Here is a 24,446-nt window from a genome sequence, read left to right as displayed (position 1 = left end):
TGATCCATTTCTATGCCTTGTTTTAAATATTGCTTCCATTTACGGTTTTAAGACAAAGTCGTCGTGACCTTCCACCTGATAGTGTTCCTTTAACGTCCAAATTTCTTTAATCCTCAACAACAACAACGCAACTTGAACGAAAATTTAAAAAAACTAGGATCAAACGATTTCTTAGTTTAGGGTCCGAGGCAACCCAACTCGTGATTAACAATATTACGTTATGACCCAAGACACTGTTACCGGTAGGGCTGGGTAAGAAAAATCGATATGAACTATAATGTTTAAACAGTTTTTTTTATTTACGAGCTAATAAAAGATTATGATTATTGGAAGAGAAAGAAATTCCGGACGTGAGCTGAATCATCAACATGTTTGGGTTATATATTCTGAGATAAATGACCAGGTTTTGGGGGTTAAACAAACAACAGAAGCAGGGAAGAATTGAAACCTGAAATGGGCCATAAACGAAGTTGTAAATGGAGCTGGCAAGCTTCACAAAGAACAGAGCCAGTGACGAGAACGGTGGATAGCTTCTCCTCGCCGTATCCAGTCATGTGCACCATCTCATCTCTTCTCGACAACTCTTATAATATCGGCTTCCTAATGGCCGTCTCTTCCAGCTCCGCCATTATTAATGAACTCTGCTGAAAGAATAGCGAAAATGTTTCTCATCGTCTCGTTTACTTTTGGATTTGATCACCCTACGTTTGTATATTGCTTAATCAGCTCAGGGACAAATGGAGATCAATAGAGAGAAAGACCCATCAGCAGCCGCTTTTTATTACGTAAAACAAATAATAATATTTAAGGGTCAATCGTTTCAATTTTTTACGATCCCTGCCCGTATTGTTGACCTACAACTCTTATATTCAAATTCAAATTACCATAATTGAACCGATGATTAATTAATTGTTATTATATGATACCTATTAAGCATATCGTATTAATATTATATGTGCATTATAGTTTTTATAACCATTTACGATGTCGATGCTTTCAAAACATACTAGTCCAATATTCACGAGATATTAATAATGCAATTGTAAAATGATGATATCATTTAGAAGGGTGATTTTGGTAATGTGTATGAAAGATGTAGGCAAAAGGGTCAGAGTGAGAGACGTACGTGTTGGATTTGGAGGAAAATGGTTTACATGGGCAGAGCAGATCAACTGTGAATTTGGTGAGAGCCGGGGGACGTTTAATTGTTGGCTGTGCCTACTCCTATCCTATAATATTGGTCTAAATATGTGTTTAACCCCTCTTCTATGTCAAAATTTGAGATCTAATACCTTTATTTTTATAATGTTCAAACTGAAAACGCCAAATAGTTATTTCCTATTAAAGTGACATCATGGCAAAAATTAATGATGTTATCAATTTAGATCCACTAATATATATATAAGTATGAATTGTGTGAAACTTTTGAATTAACTAAAATAGCCTTTGCTTTTCAACATATTACTAATATTTGCATTAAACTCAACAATATGATCCCACTAGTTTTACATGTACATTTTAAATTTAACGTTATAAAAAAATAATTCAATATTTTTTAAATTCATTTAATGACTACCGTACGGCTTAGGACCTAAATTTCATTTATTTTAGAGTATAGGGATTATATATATCAAATTAGAGATCAATGACAAAATCCATAACTCACAGATAGTACGAGTACTAATGACAAAATTTGACAAAAAATATATGTAAACACAAAAGGAGGCTTGGGCGGGAAGAACAAGTTCCCAACGCTTGTTGGTCCCCACTCCCCAGCAATCAGCCATCTACATTTTGCTCTTTGAAGCAAAACTTACGGGGCTTTAATTAATTTCTTACTTTGCGGACTGCTAATTTATTATTAATTATATATAAGTCAGGAATTGGGGACAGGACAGGCAAAAATCGTGAAAGTTGGTAAGGTGAAGTATGAAGATGGAGTTCGTAACCTGACATTTTATCTGCAAAAGAGAAAGATGGCTTTTCATTTTTGAAACATACCCCAAACCCCAATTAGAGCTTTACTTTCATATTCTAAATCTTTAAGTTTCGTATTACGAGTTTTGATTAATCTAATCATTTATGTACCCGTATCATGTGGGAAAATTATAAGAATATATGAAGTGTTTGAAAATTGGAGTGTTCAATTGTTGATCGATTAACTGTATCATTTAGCCTTAATGGTTAATTCACTGTTATAACGATTATTAATTTTTGTTAAGTATAGTCTAATTATTAATGTTCAGAGTAACATATGCTATTACATTTTTATTCAAACATAACACAACTTAAATTTTTCAAAATTCATAAAATTTACGACGATACAAACATATATATTTGTAAAAATCTAATTTATTTGTAAAAAACATATTTATTTATTCTAATAGATTGATTGAAAGTGAAACGCTGTAGAAAACATGTTTTTTTAGCTTTGCTTGTGAGACACATAAGAGACATGCCTCACTTGCAACAAGGTCACAACAACCGACATGTACCCGAGTATCTCGACTTTGTAAACATGCTTAACTTTTGATCGAATTCGATAAAATAGAGAATAAAATATCCAAATCTAAAACTTTGAATGAATCATTCATTTAAATATGGAGCAGAAGGAAAGAATCTTGATACAATGCTGGCATGAAGATAGCAGCATATGTGCTTGATAATTAAAAAAAAAAATATTTATGAATTTCAGCAGTTGAATCCGTACGCCATGTATAATTTTAGGTGCCATAGACCAGGAATCACTATCCTTCGAGGTCACGAGTGTTGAAGTACATATAGTTATTTTCATCCGAGAATGCCGACGAGGTAGGCACCGGAGAAAAACCGGAATACTTTCCATCTTTCTTTGCCAAACATATGTCAACACTGTATTTCAAGAGCTCGTGTTTCTGGACGAATGGCTGTGATGCATATTCTTTGAAAGGCATCCACTGCATAAAAAAGAAACATGAGAGGTTTCATCAAGTCTAGACTGTTTTCTTGGATAATCAATCGGATTTTTCTAAAACATCTCGACAGTTTTTTATGTTGCTGCAGAATGACATATACTTGGAACCATAAAAACAAACCTTGGCTGCCTCAATCTCTGTTTCCTGAATTTGAATTTCAGACGAAAGTGGTTCCAGCAGGCATAGGAAGAATATATCCGACTTATCAAAGAATGCTTTGTGACTTTGTCTGTAAATAATGGAAGAAAAGGGACAGAAACAATAATCGATGATCAGCTGGTCACCGAGAAAACAGATCAATTTGTTTGTGGCCTCTATCAGGATTTGCGATGAAAACCCAACTGTGTGTAGAAAGTGCATATTGTGCTCCTTAAGATAGCTAATACACACACATGAAAGATGATTTATCTAGCGGCCTTGCTGAAGCATTCATGGCATACACAAGTATGATTTAGAAAGGTCGATTTCAATGTAAACTGGAAGAGCACATGCGCTTGCGTTTCGTTATAGTATCAATGCTAATAAAGATTTCATACCTGAATGCTAGTACTTCGATAAATTTTGTATCAACCTGAGTCAACAAAAGGACTGAAAATTCAAATCATTGATAAAGTGCAATAACTTGTCATATATATGTATGTATCGAATAACTGTTACTCACTGCCGTCTCTTCTTTTACTTCTCGAACTGCAGCTGTGCAGATATCTTCTCCCTGGAAATAAAATAGTTCAGGAAGGGGAAAATATAAACGTCAGGGTATTATATCTCTAGAGTCCCCCGGTACACATACCTCATCCACAACTCCTGTAGGGAACTTCCATAAACCTGTACCCCGAAATCGCCCTCTGTTCTCTTGAACCACTAAAACCTATGATCCAGATATGCAAACCACAAATTTGGAATTCATAATCATGTTTCAAGTTAAGTAGCTGTACGGATAATACAGTTTTATCTTGATAAGCACTTATTAGAGAGAGAGAGAGAGTGAATGAGTGAGTTAGCATTCAGGAAATAATTAGTAGTAGTTGCTGCTTTAAGATTAGTTACTGAAGTGGTAATGGATATCATATAGTACAGAAATAAAAAAGGTCGGGGTGGGGGAGAATCCAGCCACTAATCCTTGAGAAACTAAAGGTTTCAAGGAGAGTTTTGGGGGTGACTTTTCCACTCTTTTCAACACGTATTATACACGGAATATAGCAGGCTGATTTGAGCATATAAAAAAACCATTTTCAACAAGGGGATCATCCTGATCCGTACAAAATCCCACATCTAAAATTGTGCATATTCAACCGAGGGCAGGTCATGGGCAATGCAGTATGGTGTTACCAAATGTAGAAGCTAGAAACTGCTAAAATGAGTTGAGGAACTACGAAGATCCTTGAATCAAGAAAAAAGACAGAAAATCAATTGAACCATACAAATAATGTTATAGTCCTACAAAATTGTAAATCCATGTATAATTTATTACCATCTAAAAGGGTGAAAAACAAGAGTTCTGATATTATTTTGTTCCTAAGGCAAGATTAGCACAATTCTGGAGCACACTGCTTCAATAAGTTAATGTTTGTCCTTCCGAAGCAGTGTTGGTGTTCATAGAGAAGCAAAAACGAAGATCATTGGCATTAAAAATAATCATGCAATTAAAACTATGTCTAATCATAGAAGGTCTTTCATTCCGGTATAAACGAGTACAAGTTAAAATCATCCATAATGAAATATCTTATGCTGATTGGCTATCGATAGAATTTATAAATAAAACCACAAGGAATTGGGAATTCACCTCTCTCTTTTCATTCATGACAAATGCACCAATACACACCCGGTGTGAAGCATTTGCAGGAAGAGTATGTGTACCTTCAGGAATCCAATAACAAAGCATCAAGTAATTCGGCTCAGCATGGTGATACCAAAATCCTTCCTGTGCATCAATACAGTAGTAACATAAGATATGACTGAAAGAAATAATAGAAGCGGCAGCTATCAATACCAAAATGGCTTTCTAGAAACCAGTTCGATTAGGTTGTAAATGACATAAATCACCTTGACAGCAGGGTCAACAAGATTGGCATGCTGAATAGGCAATTTGATCCACACACCCTTTTTCCCCTGCAAAACATGTTCTTACATGATTCACATAGAAACTTAGAACGGAATAAGAGATATGGAACTATTGTGAAATGCCTAGAAAGCAGAAACTCTCAAGTTGTAGAATGATCTACACTGGCTGTAAACCAGGAAATTCCGTAGAAAGCGAATATCAAAACATAAAACCCGTATAAAGCAGATATCAAAACAATGAAGGAAAGGACCAAAGTGCTAAGGCACCGGCAATGAACAAAAACAGTAATGTCTTTTTAAAAACACTTTTTTTTTCACAGCGACACCAAACAGTCAAATTTTAAACCAAATAATCCAAAAATACTTTTCAAAAGCAGTCTTCAAAAACATTTTTCAGCAGCACATCTCTAAAGCAATGCCAAAGTAAGAAGAAAACCTGTTGTCGCCACCGTGCTATTGAAGCTCTAAGCATTGAAGTAAAGAGGGTAGACTCCAAGGGCTCTGTAACTTCTACAACCACTCCTCCATACCTATCATTGATTGCATCAAGTAATTTATAATCTTGCAGTACTTGTTCATTCATAGGCGTTGAATTCGTTGATGCTGACATGACTCTGAATCTGCTTCTAAACACAGATGCAACAAATCAAAACATATTCCAAACTGAAAAGCCATACACTATTAAATCTAAAGAAACTAGTACTTAGAAAGAAAAACCCAGAACTTTTAATCGTTTTCCTTATTCTTACAGGGGGAAAAAGGTTATAAACTTGATTAAAGTTTTCATTTTGGGTACATACATGTGGAAGATGAAGGCAGCTGAAGTGAAGTGCAAGATGCCAAATTTGGGGGAAAACCAAATCCGAACAAAGACCACAGATTTCTGGTTGTGATTGAGAAGCCAAGCCTTTTCAACATTTTGATTCAATTATTTATTCATTTATTGTTATATATACTGTCATTTCAGTAATAATATAATCAAATAAGATACTATTAATAGCATGTTTATTTTGGTTTCATACTGGTGGAGTTAAGCATGGCTATCGGCGATTAGTTGGCGATTGGCAAAGCAAGCAACAAGGTGCCGGCACAGCAATGGGCAGGCAAAAACGACACTATGGATGTAGCCAAATCAACTATCGTTTCTGGGAATTTCATGTTTTATTGGAACGGGAAGGGGAGCTGAGCTGAAAGCTCAGAGAGACTGACACGTAAGCATAAGGTGGGCAAACACAGAATTATCTGCAAACCAAGGGTAAAAGTCGTAATTTTTGTAGGCCCAAGCTTTTTCCTTTTTATTTTCATTTTCATTTTACCCTTTTTACTTGAATTTACTAGTCACATTCATCCAAACTCCAAAATCAAACCCTCAGTCCGCCGCACCTTTTTTTATTATATATTTTTTAGTCTGGTGGTAGTAATAATTTATTTGAATTATTTAGTTGTAGTTTATATTTACTAGAAGTAATTTCTGTTGATTTTACCGTGAAGAGAAAAGGATGGAGCTTCTAACCGGCGGCCGGGAAGCTTTCCCTCAACACGTGGAGCCTTTTCCTGATTTAACGGCAATGATTGAATCGACAGACGACATGATGATGGGTGATCACCGGCCGAATCTGCCGCCTCAGAAGCTGCGTCCGATTAGGTACAACGGCAGGTCACCGGCGAGCTCACAGGCGGAGGATCCCTTAGAGTTCGTTGAGGCAGTTGAACTCGTAAGTGATGATGTCTGCGCTGTAAATGGAAAGTCCTTTGACTACTTGATACCTCCTATTAAAGCCGAAGTTAGCGACGTGATCGGTACTGTCGGCGGCGGCGGCGGTGGGTTAGAGGAGCCGCCAAGCTCGGAGCAAAGAGAAGAGCCTTCAGGGTACGTACGTATGTTTATTGCTTCTTCCACTACATGACTTTATTGTGGTTAAAAGCTATCGACTTTATTTCATGTATGTACGTATGTATCCTAACCATACAAGAAAGAATTTATATTTATTCATGTAGTATACTAATTTATTAATATAGCATCCACTGACACGTTGGAATACACATCCATCCATCAGAAAAGAAGTAATATACTCCCACTGCTGATTCAATTGGGTTAGGTAGATTTTTTTTAAAATTAATAGAATTATCCTACCAAAAAAATTAAGTGTAAAGTATAGTAATGGTCACTAAACTTTTCTAAAATTTTCAATTAGGTCCCTTAATTTTTAAAACTTGCAATACAATCTCCTAATATTTAGTTCGTTTGCTATATCGTCCCCCAACATTTAGTTTGTTTGCAATATGGTCCCCGAAGTAACTGTTGGGGGACCATATTGCAAATGAACTGAATGTTGGGGAACTGTATTGTAAGTTTTAAAAGTTGGGGGATCTAAATGAAAGCTTTAGAAAAATTCACTGATCATTACTATACTTTACCCTTAATAAAATAAATAAAATAAAATACCAAGATTGCCCTCTTATCTCTTCCCCCAATCTCACCTTCATCGTACCCCCACCCCTTTCCCTAGCCCCAACACCATTGTTTCCAAGCGATAGCACTGAAAAGAAGAGAGAAAGAGATGAGATTGTTAACTCACAACATGTTATCGTTGAACATCAAAGGGTAACCAATGGTTTTCCTCTGAGGATCCAAGTGGAGAAAGTGGTGGAGAAGGAAGTCGAAATCAATCACGATTTCCTCAGGAACATATTTCCAAAGATCGATTCAATGCTTCATGAATCATGGGGTACCATGAGCTCCCGAAAGAACCGCCGGAGCTGTCGGTGTTGGTGTCGGACATTGAGTTTTTGAGGAAGTTTCATCATGCCCTCTTAGAGCTCCATCTCGAGGAAGGTGCGCTTCTTTGCCCCGAGACCGTTCGAAAGTTTCAGGTTAATAAGGGAATTCCGAATATGCTTTTACTTGAGGATGAGGTTTGAGAAAATGGTTTAGTGTTTGATACAGTTGGGTTTTGGGGTTATGAGTTTTAATTAGGATTTCACCTCTCTCATTTTGTGCTGATGTGCATGAATTTTTAGTCATTATATGGAATTTGTTGTCTTAACTAATGAAAACAACATGAGTTTGACAAATTGAAGATCTGAAAACAAACCACTGCATTTCCTTTAAAAAGAAAACCATTGTTAAGCTCCAAGTTGGGTAAGTGTTTGCATTTTTCATTCATTTTCTTCATTGAAGGTTTTTCTTAACCTTTGTTTGTTTACTTGGAAAATCTCGTAGAAAGCTTCGATTTTTATTGCTTTTTATATTTCAAATTTGTGTTCTTCGAAGCTAATTTATGAGAATTATATCTTTAAGCTCCAAGTTGTATTTTTAGGGTAAAAATGCAACCTTTTTTAATCAATCTTTGCCTTATCATTGAAGATTTTGAGCTTCAAACTGTGGGCTTGGAGAAAGGAAACATGTATGTGTTGGGGGTTAGGGAAAGGGGTGGTGTTACGGTGAAGTTGGGTTGGGGAAGAGAGAAGGGTAATTTTGATATTTTATTGATTTTTTTATTAATTATTTTTAGGGTAAAGTATAATAATGGTCGCTAAACTTTTCTAAATCTTTCATTTAGGTCTCTAACTTTTAAAACTTGCAATACAGTCTCCCAACATTTAGTCTATTTGCAATATGGTCCCCCAACATTTAGTCTGTTTGCAATATGGCCCCCAAGTAACTGTTGGGGCACCATATTGCAAACAGACTAAATGTTGTGAGACTGTATTGCAAGTTTTAAAAGTTGGGGGACTTAAATGAAAGCTTTAAAAAAGTTTAGTGACCATTATTATACTTTACTCAAAAACTAATTAGCTGGTGCATCTTAGCATTATCTCATTGTTATCCTAAGAGACACCAGGTGCCTCGTAGCCAGGGACAGACTGAGAATTTTATGTTAAAAGGTGAACCTCTAAAATTTTAGGAGAGAATGGTCTGGACGGATTTATAAAATTTTCAGGAGGCGAAAATATATTTTCAATATAGATAGAAAAAATATAAAATATACGGTAATTTTAAATTTATAGGTACATTCATGTCCGTAGCTTTTTACGACTGAGCTTCCACAAAGTTGATGCTTTTAAAAGGGATTCTCATTCAATCCAACATCAGCAAACATGATTTTAAGGTAAGGCCTCAAAGATTTTTTAAACTTTCTTGCATGGAGCAAAATTTTCAAACAAATTATTGCACTTTAATACCTTTCAAACAGTTAGACATCCTTTGCACCATGGTAGATGGTGCAATCCCATAACAGAAAAATGGTTTTGAATAGGCAACTAAAGGCATAAATGCTCCAAAAAAAATCAGAAACTACAGATTTTTTCTGTTTTTTGATTTAGACAGATCCGTAGATGCAAGAAAATATAGAATTTACTAGAGACAAACTTCCCAAAGCCCTTAAAGCAACTAGGTAGCTTAGGATAAAAAGCAAGTTCATCATAGATGGTTGAAAAGGAAGTGAAGATGAAAAAAACATGCACATGATGTTAAAGAACACGAAATATCATTTCCAATTTGATTTACTTTACTGCCTGCTCAAGAAAAAATTTCCCGGGTTTCTTCTGCCTAAGGGTGTGTAAGTCTCCACCAGGGCAAAATTCCATTACTCTCTCTTCTATTTTTCTCACCCAACTTTTAATTTTTCTATTTTGTTCACTGAAATTTACAAATTGAATCATTTTGATCACTTCTCCGTTTTCTCTCTAACGACTAATGACATAGCATTTGTTTTATTATTTAATATAAAATAATTTAAAAAACCATAATGTAACACCCCAACCCGTACCCGACCCGAATACGAGTCCGAGATGTCACATTGACTTTTAAAAACGATTTCCTTTCAAAATAATCGAGCATTTTAATTTGTATTAAGAAAATACGACCATATACGGTTCACTTGTGCTTGTTATAAAATTTTGAGTTCAAAAATACGTATTCGTGAACAGTAAAAATATGGTATGAATAGTGAATAGTGAATAGTGCGATGAACAGTGTGGGTATCGATTCCCTGTAGCAGGGAATCGATTCCCCTTTAAGATACTGGAAAATTTTGTTCAAACTCGCGGTTACTGTTCATGCTACAGTAACTGCTACAGTATTTTCCGAAATTTACATATTAACTTATAAAAATTAACCTTTCATCACTATAAAAATTCCCATCTATGTTTCCAAATTTATTTAACAAAATAAATTGAATATTATTAATTACATATACTCATTAAAACATTACAAAACTCATTCGTATGACTTTTCAAAACCGATTAAAACTTATCAGATTTGATCATTTATTTACATGCCAACCACTATCGTTATTACAAAATACACATTATACATTTCTTTTCTGATCTGATCCATGGAAAGGAGAAACTGACCTGTTTTGAGTAACTTTTATCAACCGTCATCTTCTCGTAACCTACGCGTGAAACATTCACACGCTAAGTCGTTGACTTAGTGAGGCATATAAAACATAATTATATGTTAACTGTAACTTCCACAATGCATGAACATTTGATATTACCTTATCATACCAAAGCATATAATGTAAACTATAAATCATGCCATTGCATAAACAATTTCCAATCTCATATGACAAATACATTCCACTTAGGGAAACATACAATATCACATATGAATCTTGTAAATACTTTCAATGTCTTTTATAGGCCCATGTGCATTACTGAGAACTTAAGGTATGCGAGTACTGTGAGGTTGTGCACTATGCTGTCACCACAGCTCATATAAATTTGCACCGTAGTGCCACGTAGAATTTTGTCCCGAAGGACCGCGTAGAAATGCACCGAAGTGCCACGTAGAATTGCACCGTAGTGCCATATAATATGTCCCTAAGGACCTCATATAAACTCCTTAAGAATCATATATATATGCTAAGGATCAAACATGTGTCTCACAAGACCTCATACATGCTCCAAAGAATACATATACGTCCCGAATGACCACGTAGAATTTGTCCCGAAGGACCGCGTAGACCCTCTACTCTTGGCATGCCAACTATACCTCTAGATCTCATGACACATATCATGGGCATTATTCTTTATATTATTTCATATATTCACATAAACACATAATTCACTTACACGTAGAACATTTCCATGTGATTCACATTCACATGTGCATATAATCACGTAGTTTACTTTCATGTAATACATGTCACTGTTCATATGAATTCATATTCATATATCACATAGCTTATACTTTGTTCTTATGTCTTCTCATAGACATATATTCTTTCTCACGTAGTCACATAGATTCATATCATATTACCTATATTATTTCTCATGTATTCATGTAAACATGCATGTCTTATATTGTTCACATATGTTCATATATACATCATATAATCCTTTCCTAAAGTTCATACTCTATTTTCCCATATGGCATATCACATAAATCACATAGCACATATCATTTCATATAATCAAGTATACATACCTTTTATGTCATTCACATCCTTATAATCAATAATCCATACACAACTATTGAAAATACACTTATCACAAGTCCAATTCCTTATAATCCTATAAACTAAAATGCACTCATAAGAATCATACCAATCATATAACATTTTAGGAGTCACTTCTTACCATAGTAACTCCGTCACTGGCTCACCGCGAGCCAATGTTTTCCGATAGCATAAGTACAATTAAATTGCACTCACCTTAGCCTTGCTTGCTTTGATTCAATCCTAATCCTTTGATTATTCCAGAACTTGTTTAGGCTCAATATCTACATAAATATAACATTTCAAAACGACTATCAGAAGCCTAAACCTTAAATTTGATGTTAATAACTTAAGCCGGTTTAATAAACTAAATTTCCATTTTTCATTTAGGGGGAATCGATCCCCCCTAGGGGGTATCGGTTCCCTTTGCATAATCTGGAAATTTTCGTTCCAACCCAGAAAATTACTGTTCATTACACGAAAATTCTCTATTTTCACTTCAATTCTTCATATTTCATCCCCTTTCATATTCCTACCTCAAGTATACATACTTAAACTAATTTATATCTATTTATTTCATCTTAAACCTTAGAATTCTATTCTCCATATAGAATTCAATAATCATATCAAATTTTCCATGTTATCCAAACTTAATTGTAACATTTCTAACTTCTTATTCTCATAGATGGCAAGTCAAATTCAACCTCCAAAATCATTTAAACATTTCTATTCAAAATTTCACTTCAAAACCCATTTTCTTTAATCTGTCATAACTCCTTTATCTTTTGAATTTAAGATAACTTAAGCTTTCCTTAAGCTTAATTATCATTTAATGATCAAAACCTAACCTTTAATTCAGCAAATAATCAACAAAATCGAAAACTCACCTTTGCCTAGTCTTACATGGTTGGAGAAGAAGAAGAAATGAAGAAGAAGATAAAATGCATTCATCTCCCACGTTTTTATCTCCTATTAAAGGGGATAAAAATATCTTTAATGTCAATTGACCATTTTGCCCTTTAATTCATTGGATAATTACTAAAAACTTTCAGGAAATATCCTCAAATAAATCATTGAACTATTCAAGTATTCTACTTTTATCATCAAATTCTGAAATTTTGCAATTTGGTCACTAACCCGTAGTTTGGGATGTTACAAATCTCCCCTCCTTTTAATAAAATTCGTCCTCGAATTTTCATTGCACACATTGATAAGAACATATCTTCTAATGTTCTTATGTTATTTCCTTTAATTCTTCAACTAGTTTTTTTATTCATTCATCTACTGTCTTTTATCATATAAACAGTAACTGGTAGCCTCATCCATTTCTGTCTTTTCTTTCCTTCGATTCTGCATTTCCCTTTGATCTCTCTAAAATTCATATAATGTCACTCATCACGTAGGACATGAACAATCCTTTTCATCACTTAGTATCACGAATCAATCAAATTCCTTATAAATTTTTAATTACCTTGCAACAATAACCAAACTTTTATTCCATCATCGTTTAACCAAGAACATAACCTTACATCTTCTTCAATTGTGATTAAACATATACTTTACGGAATCAAACCATCTTTTCACATCACCTTGCACATTTTTCTTACTTCTCCATTAAACTTATAATTTACATTTCCATATAACCTTTATCATATCTGATCCTTTAATCTCCATCTTTCTATAATCAAGATCTCATTATCCACAAATAAATCATATCTTTCACCAATGTTTTCATACTCTATTCATCTCATTTATATTCATCTATAATTACCGATCTTTATCACATCTTTATATCTTTGTTAAGCAGTTTCACTTATACAGAACCTCATTCTTTACCATCTCTTGTACTTTGTATTATTTTTCCTCAAAGCTCCCTTTAAAACTTGTAAATACTCTTCTCTTTGTCTTCATCATATCCATATGATCCAAATATCTAACCATATTCAAATCCAGATCATACTTGATTAACTCTCTTTATCTTTTCTTCCAATCTTATAACTCTATCACCTTTACTATCACAGTTAGTAAATATCAACTGTTCAATCTAGGGCACGAGCCCTAATTAATTAATCATATATTTTTTTCCCAACCATAATTATCTCAATAATAGTTTACTTAACTTGTCAAATCCATATTCATTCTTAAACTTTTCTATTACTCTTTATATTCTCTTGAACATTCAAATCCTTATCTTCTTCACTACATCACATCACATAATTAAAATATACATTGTATTCGAATCCATTTCATATTTGGCTATCATAACCTGACAATATCTTATAATTCCAATACTTTTCCATCACATAATTTTGTCAGCCATTGCTAACTCTTTCCATCTATAATGTAAATCCCTTATCATTTCCACACTCTTGCTTATACACAATACTATTTACACGTCTACTATTCCTTTTTACATATCATCTCTTCAATAAATCTTTCGTGCTATCATAAACTTCACTTCATTACTTTAATTCTTTCATTACCTTTTTCCTTATGCTTTTACATTTCTTTCATATCATTTATACTTTTCCTTCTTTATCCTTTTTAACTTTTCTATCAATCCTTAGTTTCCGTTAAACATACCAATCATTTAACTTTAATACATTCGCCATCACACCACTTTATTATTCAACTTATTTCTTTCAATCAAAACATAAACCTTCATCAAACTATCCATATTTTATTCTTCTCAATCAAAATAATTCATTCTCTATTTCCTTCACTTATCAAACCTTAATTCTCATTTGTCCATAATATAATTCCTTTGGTTCGAATTCAACCATTCCATTTACCTTTGTCTTATACATAACTAAACCATATCATGTCCTTCATACTCTCATGCTATTTTATATCACATATATATTTATCCTTAACTATCACTCCTTATCACATTTTCATGACTTTGATAGTCAACTTTACTTGCACAAAACCTTATTCTTTATCATTCTTATACTTATGTTTTCTCCACTTGTTTCAACAATCACCAGATTTCAATACTCATCTAATCCATTTCAAAAAAAAATTCTGCTTCGATTTACGTAACTTCTAACAGGGCTTTTAACCCAATTCACAAAGGTTGTCTTTAACGCTGACTTATTATCAATTAACTCATTGTTTAATCTTTCAAGATCAAACCCTACTGCTTGAGTCTGTCAGACTCTCATCTGATTTAATTCCCTGGCGGATAATATAACTAATTCACATTTGGTTTAAAGTTGAAAACCAGAATCTCTACCATTCTTTGATGGTTCTTAACTCTATAAAGCATTAATTCTCTTAATCATCTGAGAGATTTATTCTCCAATCCTTTCATTCTGAGCTCTCTCTAAAGCTTTAACGCAATTAACCATTTCGTGAAATTAGAATAAATTCGAAACCAATAACATTTTTTTAATTTAAGGCGCAAGCCCTAAATAACCAATCACATGTATCATTCCTATCCTTTTTAATCAGAATCATCTAAGTAATAAATCTGCTTAACTTATTAAACTTATACTCATACACATGCATGTGTAATTTACTTACTTTAAGCTCATATATTCGAGCTTCATTTGTTTTATGAACGATCATTCATGTACTTATTTTTGAACTCTTATACAAATGATAACTACATCACTTGATCTTTTAACATTCTTATGGTGACATTTGTCCACCATAATCTAGCTTGCCCACGTAGTAACGAAACTATTCAATTTAATTTCTCCAATTTTGAAGAAATGAAAACCTTTTAACATTATCTTCATATCATTTATTCAAAGGTCTGTAACAACAGAACCTTCCTCAAATTCACCTTTGAGTTAGGGTGCTCATAACTCTTTTAACTATTTCGATACATTCATTCTATGAGTTAACGAAGTATACTATTGAAAACACATCAAAATATCATTCAACATCATGAATAATTTTCTAATCTTATACAGGTATTCCATGAGGTTTTCGCTCTTCTCCCTGCCTGGCCAGGGCAGGTGAATGCTATTACCTTCAGGTCTTTCGCCTTGTGCTTCACTTTGGAAGCTCTCATATATTCATGTGCTCATATCATTTCTTCTATCACATTTCACATGTGCATATGATCATCCAATCCATATCATATAACATATGTCATTTGCATATGTTCACATATCATATAAACATATATATCTCATAAATCATTCTCATGTATTCACTTATCTTATATAACATAACAATTTAACTCTATTTACAAGACAATATACTCCTTACACTATCAGATCAGAAAATTTTCACTTTATGTTGGCATGTATACTTTTTAAAACACTTTTGACTTCGTTTTTAGCCTAGAATCGGCTAAACCGTAGCTCTGATACCATTAAATGTAACACCCCAACCCGTACCCGACCCGAATACGAGTCCGAGATGTCACATTGACTTTTAAAAACGATTTCCTTTCAAAATAATCGAGCATTTTAATTTGTATTAAGAAAATACGACCATATACGGTTCACTTGTGCTTGTTATAAAATTTTGAGTTCAAAAATACGTATTCGTGAACAATAAAAATATGGTATGAATAGTGAATAGTGAATAGTGAATAGTGCGATGAACAGTGGGGGTATCGATTCCCTGTAGCAGGGAATCGATTCCCCTTTAAGATACTGGAAAAATTAACCTTTCATCACTATAAAAATTCCCATCTATGTTTCCAAATTTATTTAACAAAATAAATTGAATATTATTAATTACATATACTCATTAAAACATTACAAAATTCATTCGTATGACTTTTCAAAACCGATTAAAACTTATCAGATTTGATCATTTATTTACATGCCAACCACTATCGTTATTACAAAATACACATTATACATTTCTTTTCTGATCTGATCCATGGAAAGGAGAAACTGACCTGTTTTGAGTAACTTTTATCAACCGTCATCTTCTCGTAACCTACGCGTGAAACATTCACACACTAAGTCGTTGACTTAGTGAGGCATATAAAACATAATTATATGTTAACTGTAACTTCCACAATGCATGAACATTTGATATTACCTTATCATACCAAAGCATATAATGTAAACTATAAATCATGCCATTGCATAAACAATTTCCAATCTCATATGACAAATACATTCCACTTAGGGAAACATACAATATCACATATGAATCTTGTAAATACTTTCAATGTCTTTTATAGGCCCATGTGCATTACTGAGAACTTAAGATATGCGAGTACTGTGAGGTTGTGCACTATGCTGTCACCGCAGCTCGTATAAATTTGCACCGTAGTGCCACGTAGAATTTTGTCTCGAAGGACCGCGTAGAAATGCACCAAAGTGCCACGTAGAATTGCACCGTAGTGCCATATAATATGTCCCTAAGGACCTCATATAAACTTCTTAAGAATCATATATATATGCTAAGGATCAAACATGTGTCTCACAAGACCTCATACATGCTCCAAAGAATACATATACGTCCCGAAGGACCACGTAGAATTTGTCCCGAAGGACCGCGTAGACCCTCTACTCTTGGCATGCCAACTATACCTCTAGATCTCATGACACATATCATGGGCATTATTCTTTATATTATTTCATATATTCACATAAACACATAATTCACTTACACGTAGAACATTTCCATGTGATTCACATTCACATGTGCATATAATCACGTAGTTTACTTTCATGTAATACATGTCACTGTTCATATGAATTCATATTCATATATCACATAGCTTATACTTTGTTCTTATGTCTTCTCATAGACATATATTCTTTCTCACGTAGTCACATAGATTCATATCATATTACCTATATTATTTCTCATGTATTCATGTAAACATGCATGTCTTATTTTGTTCACATATGTTCATATATACATCATATAATCCTTTCCTAAAGTTCATACTCTATTTTCCCATATGGCATATCACATAAATCACATAGCACATATCATTTCATATAATCAAGTATACATACCTTTTATGTCATTCACATCCTTATAATCAATAATCCATACACAACAACTATTGAAAATAGACTTATCACAAGTCCAATTCCTTATAATCCTATAAACTAAAATGCACTCATAAGAATCATACCAATCATATAACATTTTAGGAGTCACTTATTACCATAGTAACTCCGTCACTGGCTCACCGCGAGCCAATGTTTTCCGATAGCATAAGTACAATTAAATTGCACTCACCTTAGCCTTGCTTGCTTTGATTCAATCCTAATCCTTTGATTATTCCAGAACTTGTTTAGGCTCAATATCTACATAAATATAACATTTCAAAACGACTATCAGAAGCCTAAACCTTAAATTTGATGTTAATAACTTAAGCCGGTTTAATAAACTAAATTTCCATTTTTATTTAGGGGGAATCGATCCCCCCTAGGGGGTATCGGTTCCCTTTGCATAATCTGGAAATTTTCGTTCCAACCCAGAAAATTACTGTTCATTACACGAAAATTCTCTATTTTCACTTCAATTCTTCATATTTCATCCCCTTTCATATTCCTACCTTAAGTATACATACTTAAACTAATTTATATCTATTTATTTCATCTTAAACCTTAGAATTCTATTCTCCATATAGAATTCAATAATCATATCAAATTTTCCATGTTATCCAAACTTAATTGTAACACTTCTAACTTCTTATTCTCATAGATGGCAAGTCAAATTCAACCTCCAAAATCATTTAAACATTTTTATTCAAAATTTCACTTCAAAACCCATTTTCTTTAATCTGTCATAACTCCTTTATCTTTTGAATTTAAGATAACTTAAGCTTTCCTTAAGCTTAATTATCATTTAATGATCAAAACCTAACCTTTAATTCAACAAATAATCAACAAAATCGAAAACTCACCTTTGCCTAGTCTTCCATGGTTGGAAAAGAAGAAGAAATGAAGAAGAAGATAAAATGCATTCATCTCCCACGTTTTTATCTCCTATTAAAGGGGATAAAAATATCTTTAATGTCAATTGACCATTTTGCCCTTTAATTCATTGGATAATTACTAAAAACTTTCAGGAAATATCCTCAAATAAATCATTGAACTATTCAAGTATTCTACTTTTATCATCAAATTCTGAAATTTTGCAATTTGGTCACTAACCCGTAGTTTGGGATGTTACATATAAGGTGATTGGATACCACCATCGACCACTGTTAACCGCCGTAGATGATGGTTGTTTGGTCCCAAAATACGATGGGTCGCTTCGTCTCGACGTCGTGAGTTTGAATTTGACCTCTATTTTGTCGTAAGTTGCTCCAAAGTCTAGATCCAAACTCAGGGGTCGAGACGAACCGACCTATCCTATTTTGGGACCGAACAACCACCATCTATGGCGATCGACTGTGGCTGAAATGAAAATGACGTGGTGAATGGCGAAGAGAAACTGTATAAGGGAAGGAAAAAGGGTAAATTACACCATGAGTCATTAAACTTTATCTCATATTTTACTCACCAAAATGACGTCATTTTACAATATATTTGAATTTTTCAAAAATGGTGTCGTTTTTATTCCAGTGCCACATCGTAATAACGTTAAAAAGTTAATGGCAGAGTGAGCAAAATGATTCAATATGTAAAGTTTAGTGAACAAAATAGAAAAAATTGAAAGTTGGGTGAGGAAAATAGGAGAGAGAGTATAATACAGTGAGGAACGGTATAATTAGCATAATATTTTTGTCGCGACCGTCTTTCGGGTGGGCCCTGAATTGGGCTTCGACTTGGATTAAATGCTTTAGAGCCGTCACCGATCATTTTTTAAAAAAATATTTAAGTGGATCGAACACCATCTTACCTGATCTGCATTTTAATAGAAATGTGTCGGGTTCAGGAGTCGGTTACGGTCAAGGAATGATTAGCCCTTTCGATACCAATTAATTTGTTGGTTGTCTTTAATTACAAAATTAAAAATTTAAATTGAAATTTAAAAATTCTTTTTTCAAAATAATGTGTTGAATGTAAAATATATGTAAAATGGTTCCAACTTCCAAATAAACATAAATGGCAAAAATATACGCCCTTATCAAGCAAATAACCCCTGGATTCCATTAGAATAGACCTGAAAATAAACAAACAAAAGAAAGAAATTAAGTATAAAGTAAAATAATACAATAATAAATGATAAGAAAAGAACTAAAGGATGAAGCAATACGGTAACTTTTAAAATTAAAGAAAAAAATGATAAATAAATAATTAGCGACTAAATAAAATAATTAAATTGAAAACAAATTAAATAGGAATGAGAATTTTATATCTTGCGCAAATGAAACCTGAGAATAAATAAAGGAAGAAAAGTTAGATTTAAGGCTAAACACAAATTAAAAATCTAAAATAAAATAAATTATAATAAACAAAGAATATGGACCAATATAAAATAAAAATAAAATTGAATGACTAAGTTAAATAAACAAAAAATGGTAAAATGGACCGAATCAAATCAATGGATAAAGTTAGAGGATTGAGAGAATGATTTTCCCAGACTTCTTCAAAATTGGTGGGTTACACCCTGGAATGCCCTGGGACACATGTTCACTTGATTATGAGAACCAAAATTAAAGAAATTGGTCCATTCATTCTCTTTCTCAAGTCTTGAAAGAGAGAGCTTTCTCTACACTGCCCCAGTTTTCAGAAGCCGGCGATGGAGCTGCCATGATGATCGTTGTCGGTTCCGGTTCGCCGCCATTATCTGCAGTCGACCGCTCATCGTCGACATCCGTCACTGTCGTCTCTAGTCTCCGGCAGAATGGGAAGATTCATTCCCTTCTCGTTGTTTTATGTTTTTTCTCCCTATCTTTATTTTCGCAAATCACTCTTTTAATAAGTAAAAAAATGCATGCACGATATGTAGAAAGAATAAATAAAAAAGATGTTTTATTTCTCTGTTTTTTTTAAATTACAATGGTCCTTCACCCCCCATTCTATGCGATTTTTACAAGCATTTATAGTGATAAAAAAAGCTATTTTCGTGTGATTTTAGAACTCTAATGGAACTAAAACTGCTTGTTGTTGAGAGTCTTGATTTCTTGTTGTTTTTGGTGACGTGGGTGTCGAGGAAAACGCCGGGAAACTCGGGGCTGACCGAGTGGTGCATGGCTGCTCCGAGAAAATGGTCGGTTGGTTGCGTGAGGATCTGAACTTCCCTTATATATGGTATTTGGGCGAAAATTCGTGTCTACAGCTGCTCCTCTTTGTCATTTTTCGTGGAACGAAAAATAGGACAAAGATAAAATAATACAAATTTTCGTTTGGTAGAGTCTGATATTTTAATTAAGAATAACTCCATGTAGAATTGAGTTGCGGATGACTCCTTTGTCGCGAAGCCGAGTCCATCTTAAAATGATATGGAATTGAAGTCGTAGTTCGAAATTAGAATTAGAATGTGACTTCTTATTGCCAAATTATAGTCCACTTCGGCCTTCTTCTTGGCTTAAAAATTCGATTGAAAAGTAGTTCCCTAACTCTACCGTGTGGTTGATAGGCTATTGAGCTGAATGAAATCGAACTCGAAAGGTCTTCGTTGACAGATAGCTTTTCTCGGCTTAAATTATGCTGCCGGGAAACAGTTCCTTGTCACTAAGGCACGGCTAACCCAAATCTTCTTCTTGATTTGAAAACCTCGATTGCAACCGGACAATTGTGTGATTGAGGTGTCATCGAGCTGAATGAAATCGAACTCGACAAATTTATTGACAGATAACCTTTCTTGTCTTCAGCTATGCTGTAAATTTGGTTTGCCTCTAAGCTGAGTGCAATCGAACTCGAAGGTATTTTATTGGCAGATAGCCCTTTTCGACTTAAGCTATGCTGCAAATGATGTGCCTTGGAGCTGAGCGTAGTCGAACTTGAAGGTCTTTTGGTGACAGATAACCCTTCTAGCCTTGAGTTATGCTGTAAATGATGTACCCTCGAAGCTGAGTGTAATCGAACTCGAGGGTCTTTGGCAGATAACCCTTCTCGACTTAAGCTATGCTATAAAATGATGCGCCTTGGAGCTGAGCGTAGTCGAACTTGAAGGTCTTTGGTTGGCATATAACTCTTCTCGATTTAAGTTATGCTGTAAATGATATGCCTTGGAGCTGAGCGTAGTCGAACTCGAAGGTTTTTTGTTGGCAGATAACCCTTCTCGACTTAAGTTATACTACAAATGATATGCCTTGGAGCTGTGCGTAGTAAAACTCGAAGGTCTTTTGGTGACAGATAACCCCTGTAGCCTTGAGTTATGCTGTAAATGATGTGCCCTTGAAGATGAGTGTAATCGAACTCGAGGGTCTTTGGCAGATAACCCTTCTCGACTTAAGCTATGCTGTAAATGATGCGCCTTGGAGCTGAGCGTAGTCGAACTTGAAGGTCTTTGGTTGGCATATAACTCTTCTCGATTTAAGTTATGTTGTAAATGATATGCCTTGGAGCTGAGCGTAGTCGAACTCGAAGGTTGTTTGTTGGCAGATAACTCTTCTCGACTTAAGTTATACTACAAATGATATGCCTTGGAGCTGTGCGTAGTAAAACTCGAAGGTCTTTTGGTGACAGATAACCCCTCTAGCCTTGAGTTATGTTGTAAATGATGTGTCCTCGAAGCTGAGTGTAATCGAACTCGAGGGTCTTTGGCAGATAACCCTTCTCAACTTAAGCTATACTGCAAATGATATGTCTTGGAGCTGAGCGTAGTCGAACTCGAAGGTCATTTGGTGACAAATAACCCTTCTAGCCTTGAGTTATGCTGTAAATGATGTGCCCTCGAAGCTGAGTGTAATTGAACTCGAGGGTCTTTGGCAGATAGCCCTTCTCGACTTAAGCTATACTGCAAATGATTTGCCTTGGAGCTGAGCGTAGTCGAACTCGAAGGTCTTTGGTTGGCAGATAACCCTTATTGACTTAAGTTATGCTGTAAATGATGTGCCCTCGAAGCTGAGTGTAATCGAACTCGGGGGTCTTTGGCAGATAACCCTTCTCGACTTAAGTTATGATACAAATGATGTGCCTTGGAGCTGAACGTAGTCGAACTCGAAGGTCTTTTGATCACATATAACCCTTCTAGCCTTGAGTTATGCTGTAAATGATGTGCCCTCGAAGCTGAGTGTAATCAAACTTGAGGGTCTTTGGCAGATAGCCTTTCTCGACTTAAGCTATTCTGCAAATGATATGCCTTGGAGGTGAGCATAGTCGAACTCAAAGGTCTTTGTTGACAGATAACCCTTCTAGCCTTGAGTTATGCTGCAAATGTTGTCTTTTAAAAAAATGGCTTCCCTTCAAAGGTCTAAGCCGGTCATAGTTCTTCAGGTGGTTCCTCTGAGCGGGTCTGAACCAAGTGAGATGATCTTTGAATGACTCCCTTTTACATGAAAGTCCACTGATAACTTCTGACAGCCAGATATCTTCCGTTGTGGAATTGAAATGTGACTTGAAGACATTAACTGGAAATATGTTGTTCATTGTTGAGTTGAGCTGAACTGGATTTGTTCTGAATTGGTTCTCGAGCCTATCTAAAATTGGCTCTGATATCTGTAGATATGTCTAGTTGGTTGAGGTGTAGCTTCTCACTGTTGAGTTAAGCAACCACCATCATTCTTTAAAAGCGCTTGCGGATCGAGTATCATTCATCCTGAAGTCGAAACTTGACTCATAAAGCTGCAAGAATCTTGTATGCTAAAATGATGAATGTTATGCACCTAGGTATGTCTAAGATGCATGCAACATGAATGAATTATGTTTTATCTCTTGGACTGGAGTCCCGTGTTTTGTCTGCCAATTTGGTCCATGGAATCGATCGTGCCCCATCATTTTTCAAGCTTGGGCTTTACAGACCCTTCATATCTGAGACTGTTTGTTTGAAAAAGTTTTTCTCATTTTTCTTGTTTTAGGAGGAAAAATGATAAAAATGCTGTAAAATATTGTTCGCAATTGAATCAAATTGTAAACGTGAGTTCAAAGAATATCAAAGGAATCAAGAGCTCTTTTAATGCTTTCAGAGTTACAGCTCTTTGACAAATGTTCAAATGGATGAGTTGGCTTTAGGTTGGCCTCCTTTCTAAGATTTTGGTAACCCAAAATGTCATTTTTTGAAATATCGCAACATACTTTGGCATTTCAATTGGGTGCAGACAAAATGGCGCAGCTAGCATGATCAATTACTAGACCTTTTATTTCAGTCCTCTAAAATCTCCCATTTGTTCAAGCTTTGTAGGCTCCTCTAACAAAGGCAGTACAAAAAATATCGACCTAAAAATGAAATTTTTGAGTGCTCGTGTGTAGTTGACTATAACAGGTGTTCCTTAACTCCCTTAGTCCATCATTACCGAAAATTTCTTGCTTAGATAAATTTGATTTAATTTACCGTTATCTGGTTAGCTGAATCCATAAAGCCGGGGCGTTTAACCAATTGCTTTAGAGGGACAACTTAACATTATAATAAGTTTTATCAAGTTCATTGAATGGTTCATCTAATCACAAAGTCTTCAGCCGGACAATAGCAGTGGAGCAAACACTGAATTGCCAAGTGTTCGAGCAATGTCATGGTTTGAACGTAATCTATTCATAAGGCCAGAGCTTTCAAGTTTCCTCTATAACCAATTGACTTAGTGGAATAGCTTAGCTTTACGGATTTATTTCTTAAGATTGTCAAGAAGAACCTGTTATAGTCTAGGTGTTGTTGAAAGTCAAAAATTTCATCTTTAGAGTTAAATTTTCAAGTAACTGACCTAAACTAGATTCACTTACTCGACTATTCCATCTGTAAAGATAATGATCATCATTGAACGTCTTAAACGAAAAGCATAGTAATTGTCATATGCAAATGATGCCCTCATGTTGTTCGCACCTTATGAAAGGAAAATGTTATATTGGTTAATTGCAAGAGCAGGGTATGATGTTTGAGGGTATATTTTGGATAAGGTCAAAGTCCTTGTTTTAAATCATGTTACTTCGTCAAAGATCTGTAACTTTGAACTATTTACAGAGTTTCTTAATTCAAATGATATTCAAAGAATTGCAAATTTGCA

The 24,446-nt window shown here is 34.5% G+C and overlaps 1 protein-coding gene and 1 pseudogene across 1 annotated transcript; one reads left to right on the top strand and one right to left on the bottom strand.

Moving 5' to 3' along the window:
- Positions 1–2,572: 2,572 nt before the first annotated feature.
- Positions 2,573–5,641, bottom strand: LOC120151229 (nudix hydrolase 2-like). Its single transcript, XM_039163745.1, has 8 exons — positions 5,452–5,641; positions 4,998–5,063; positions 4,738–4,875; positions 3,745–3,822; positions 3,616–3,666; positions 3,491–3,525; positions 3,075–3,183; positions 2,573–2,936 (listed from the first exon to the last, which is right to left on the bottom strand). Exons 1-8 carry the CDS (start codon positions 5,623–5,625, stop codon positions 2,748–2,750), a joined length of 840 nt encoding a protein of 279 aa, XP_039019676.1. The 5' UTR covers positions 5,626–5,641; the 3' UTR covers positions 2,573–2,747.
- Positions 5,642–7,576: 1,935 nt separating this feature from the next.
- Positions 7,577–7,942, top strand: LOC120151270 (annotated as a pseudogene).
- Positions 7,943–24,446: the final 16,504 nt, after the last annotated feature.

The sequence above is a fragment of the Hibiscus syriacus genome, unplaced genomic scaffold (genome assembly GCF_006381635.1).
Source record: "Hibiscus syriacus cultivar Baekdansim isolate YM2019G1 unplaced genomic scaffold, ASM638163v2 tig00111036_pilon, whole genome shotgun sequence".
Lineage (NCBI taxonomy): Eukaryota > Viridiplantae > Streptophyta > Magnoliopsida > Malvales > Malvaceae > Hibiscus > Hibiscus syriacus.
Note: the sequence above shows the minus strand (reverse complement) of the source record. Positions and strands in the feature narration are given on the sequence as shown.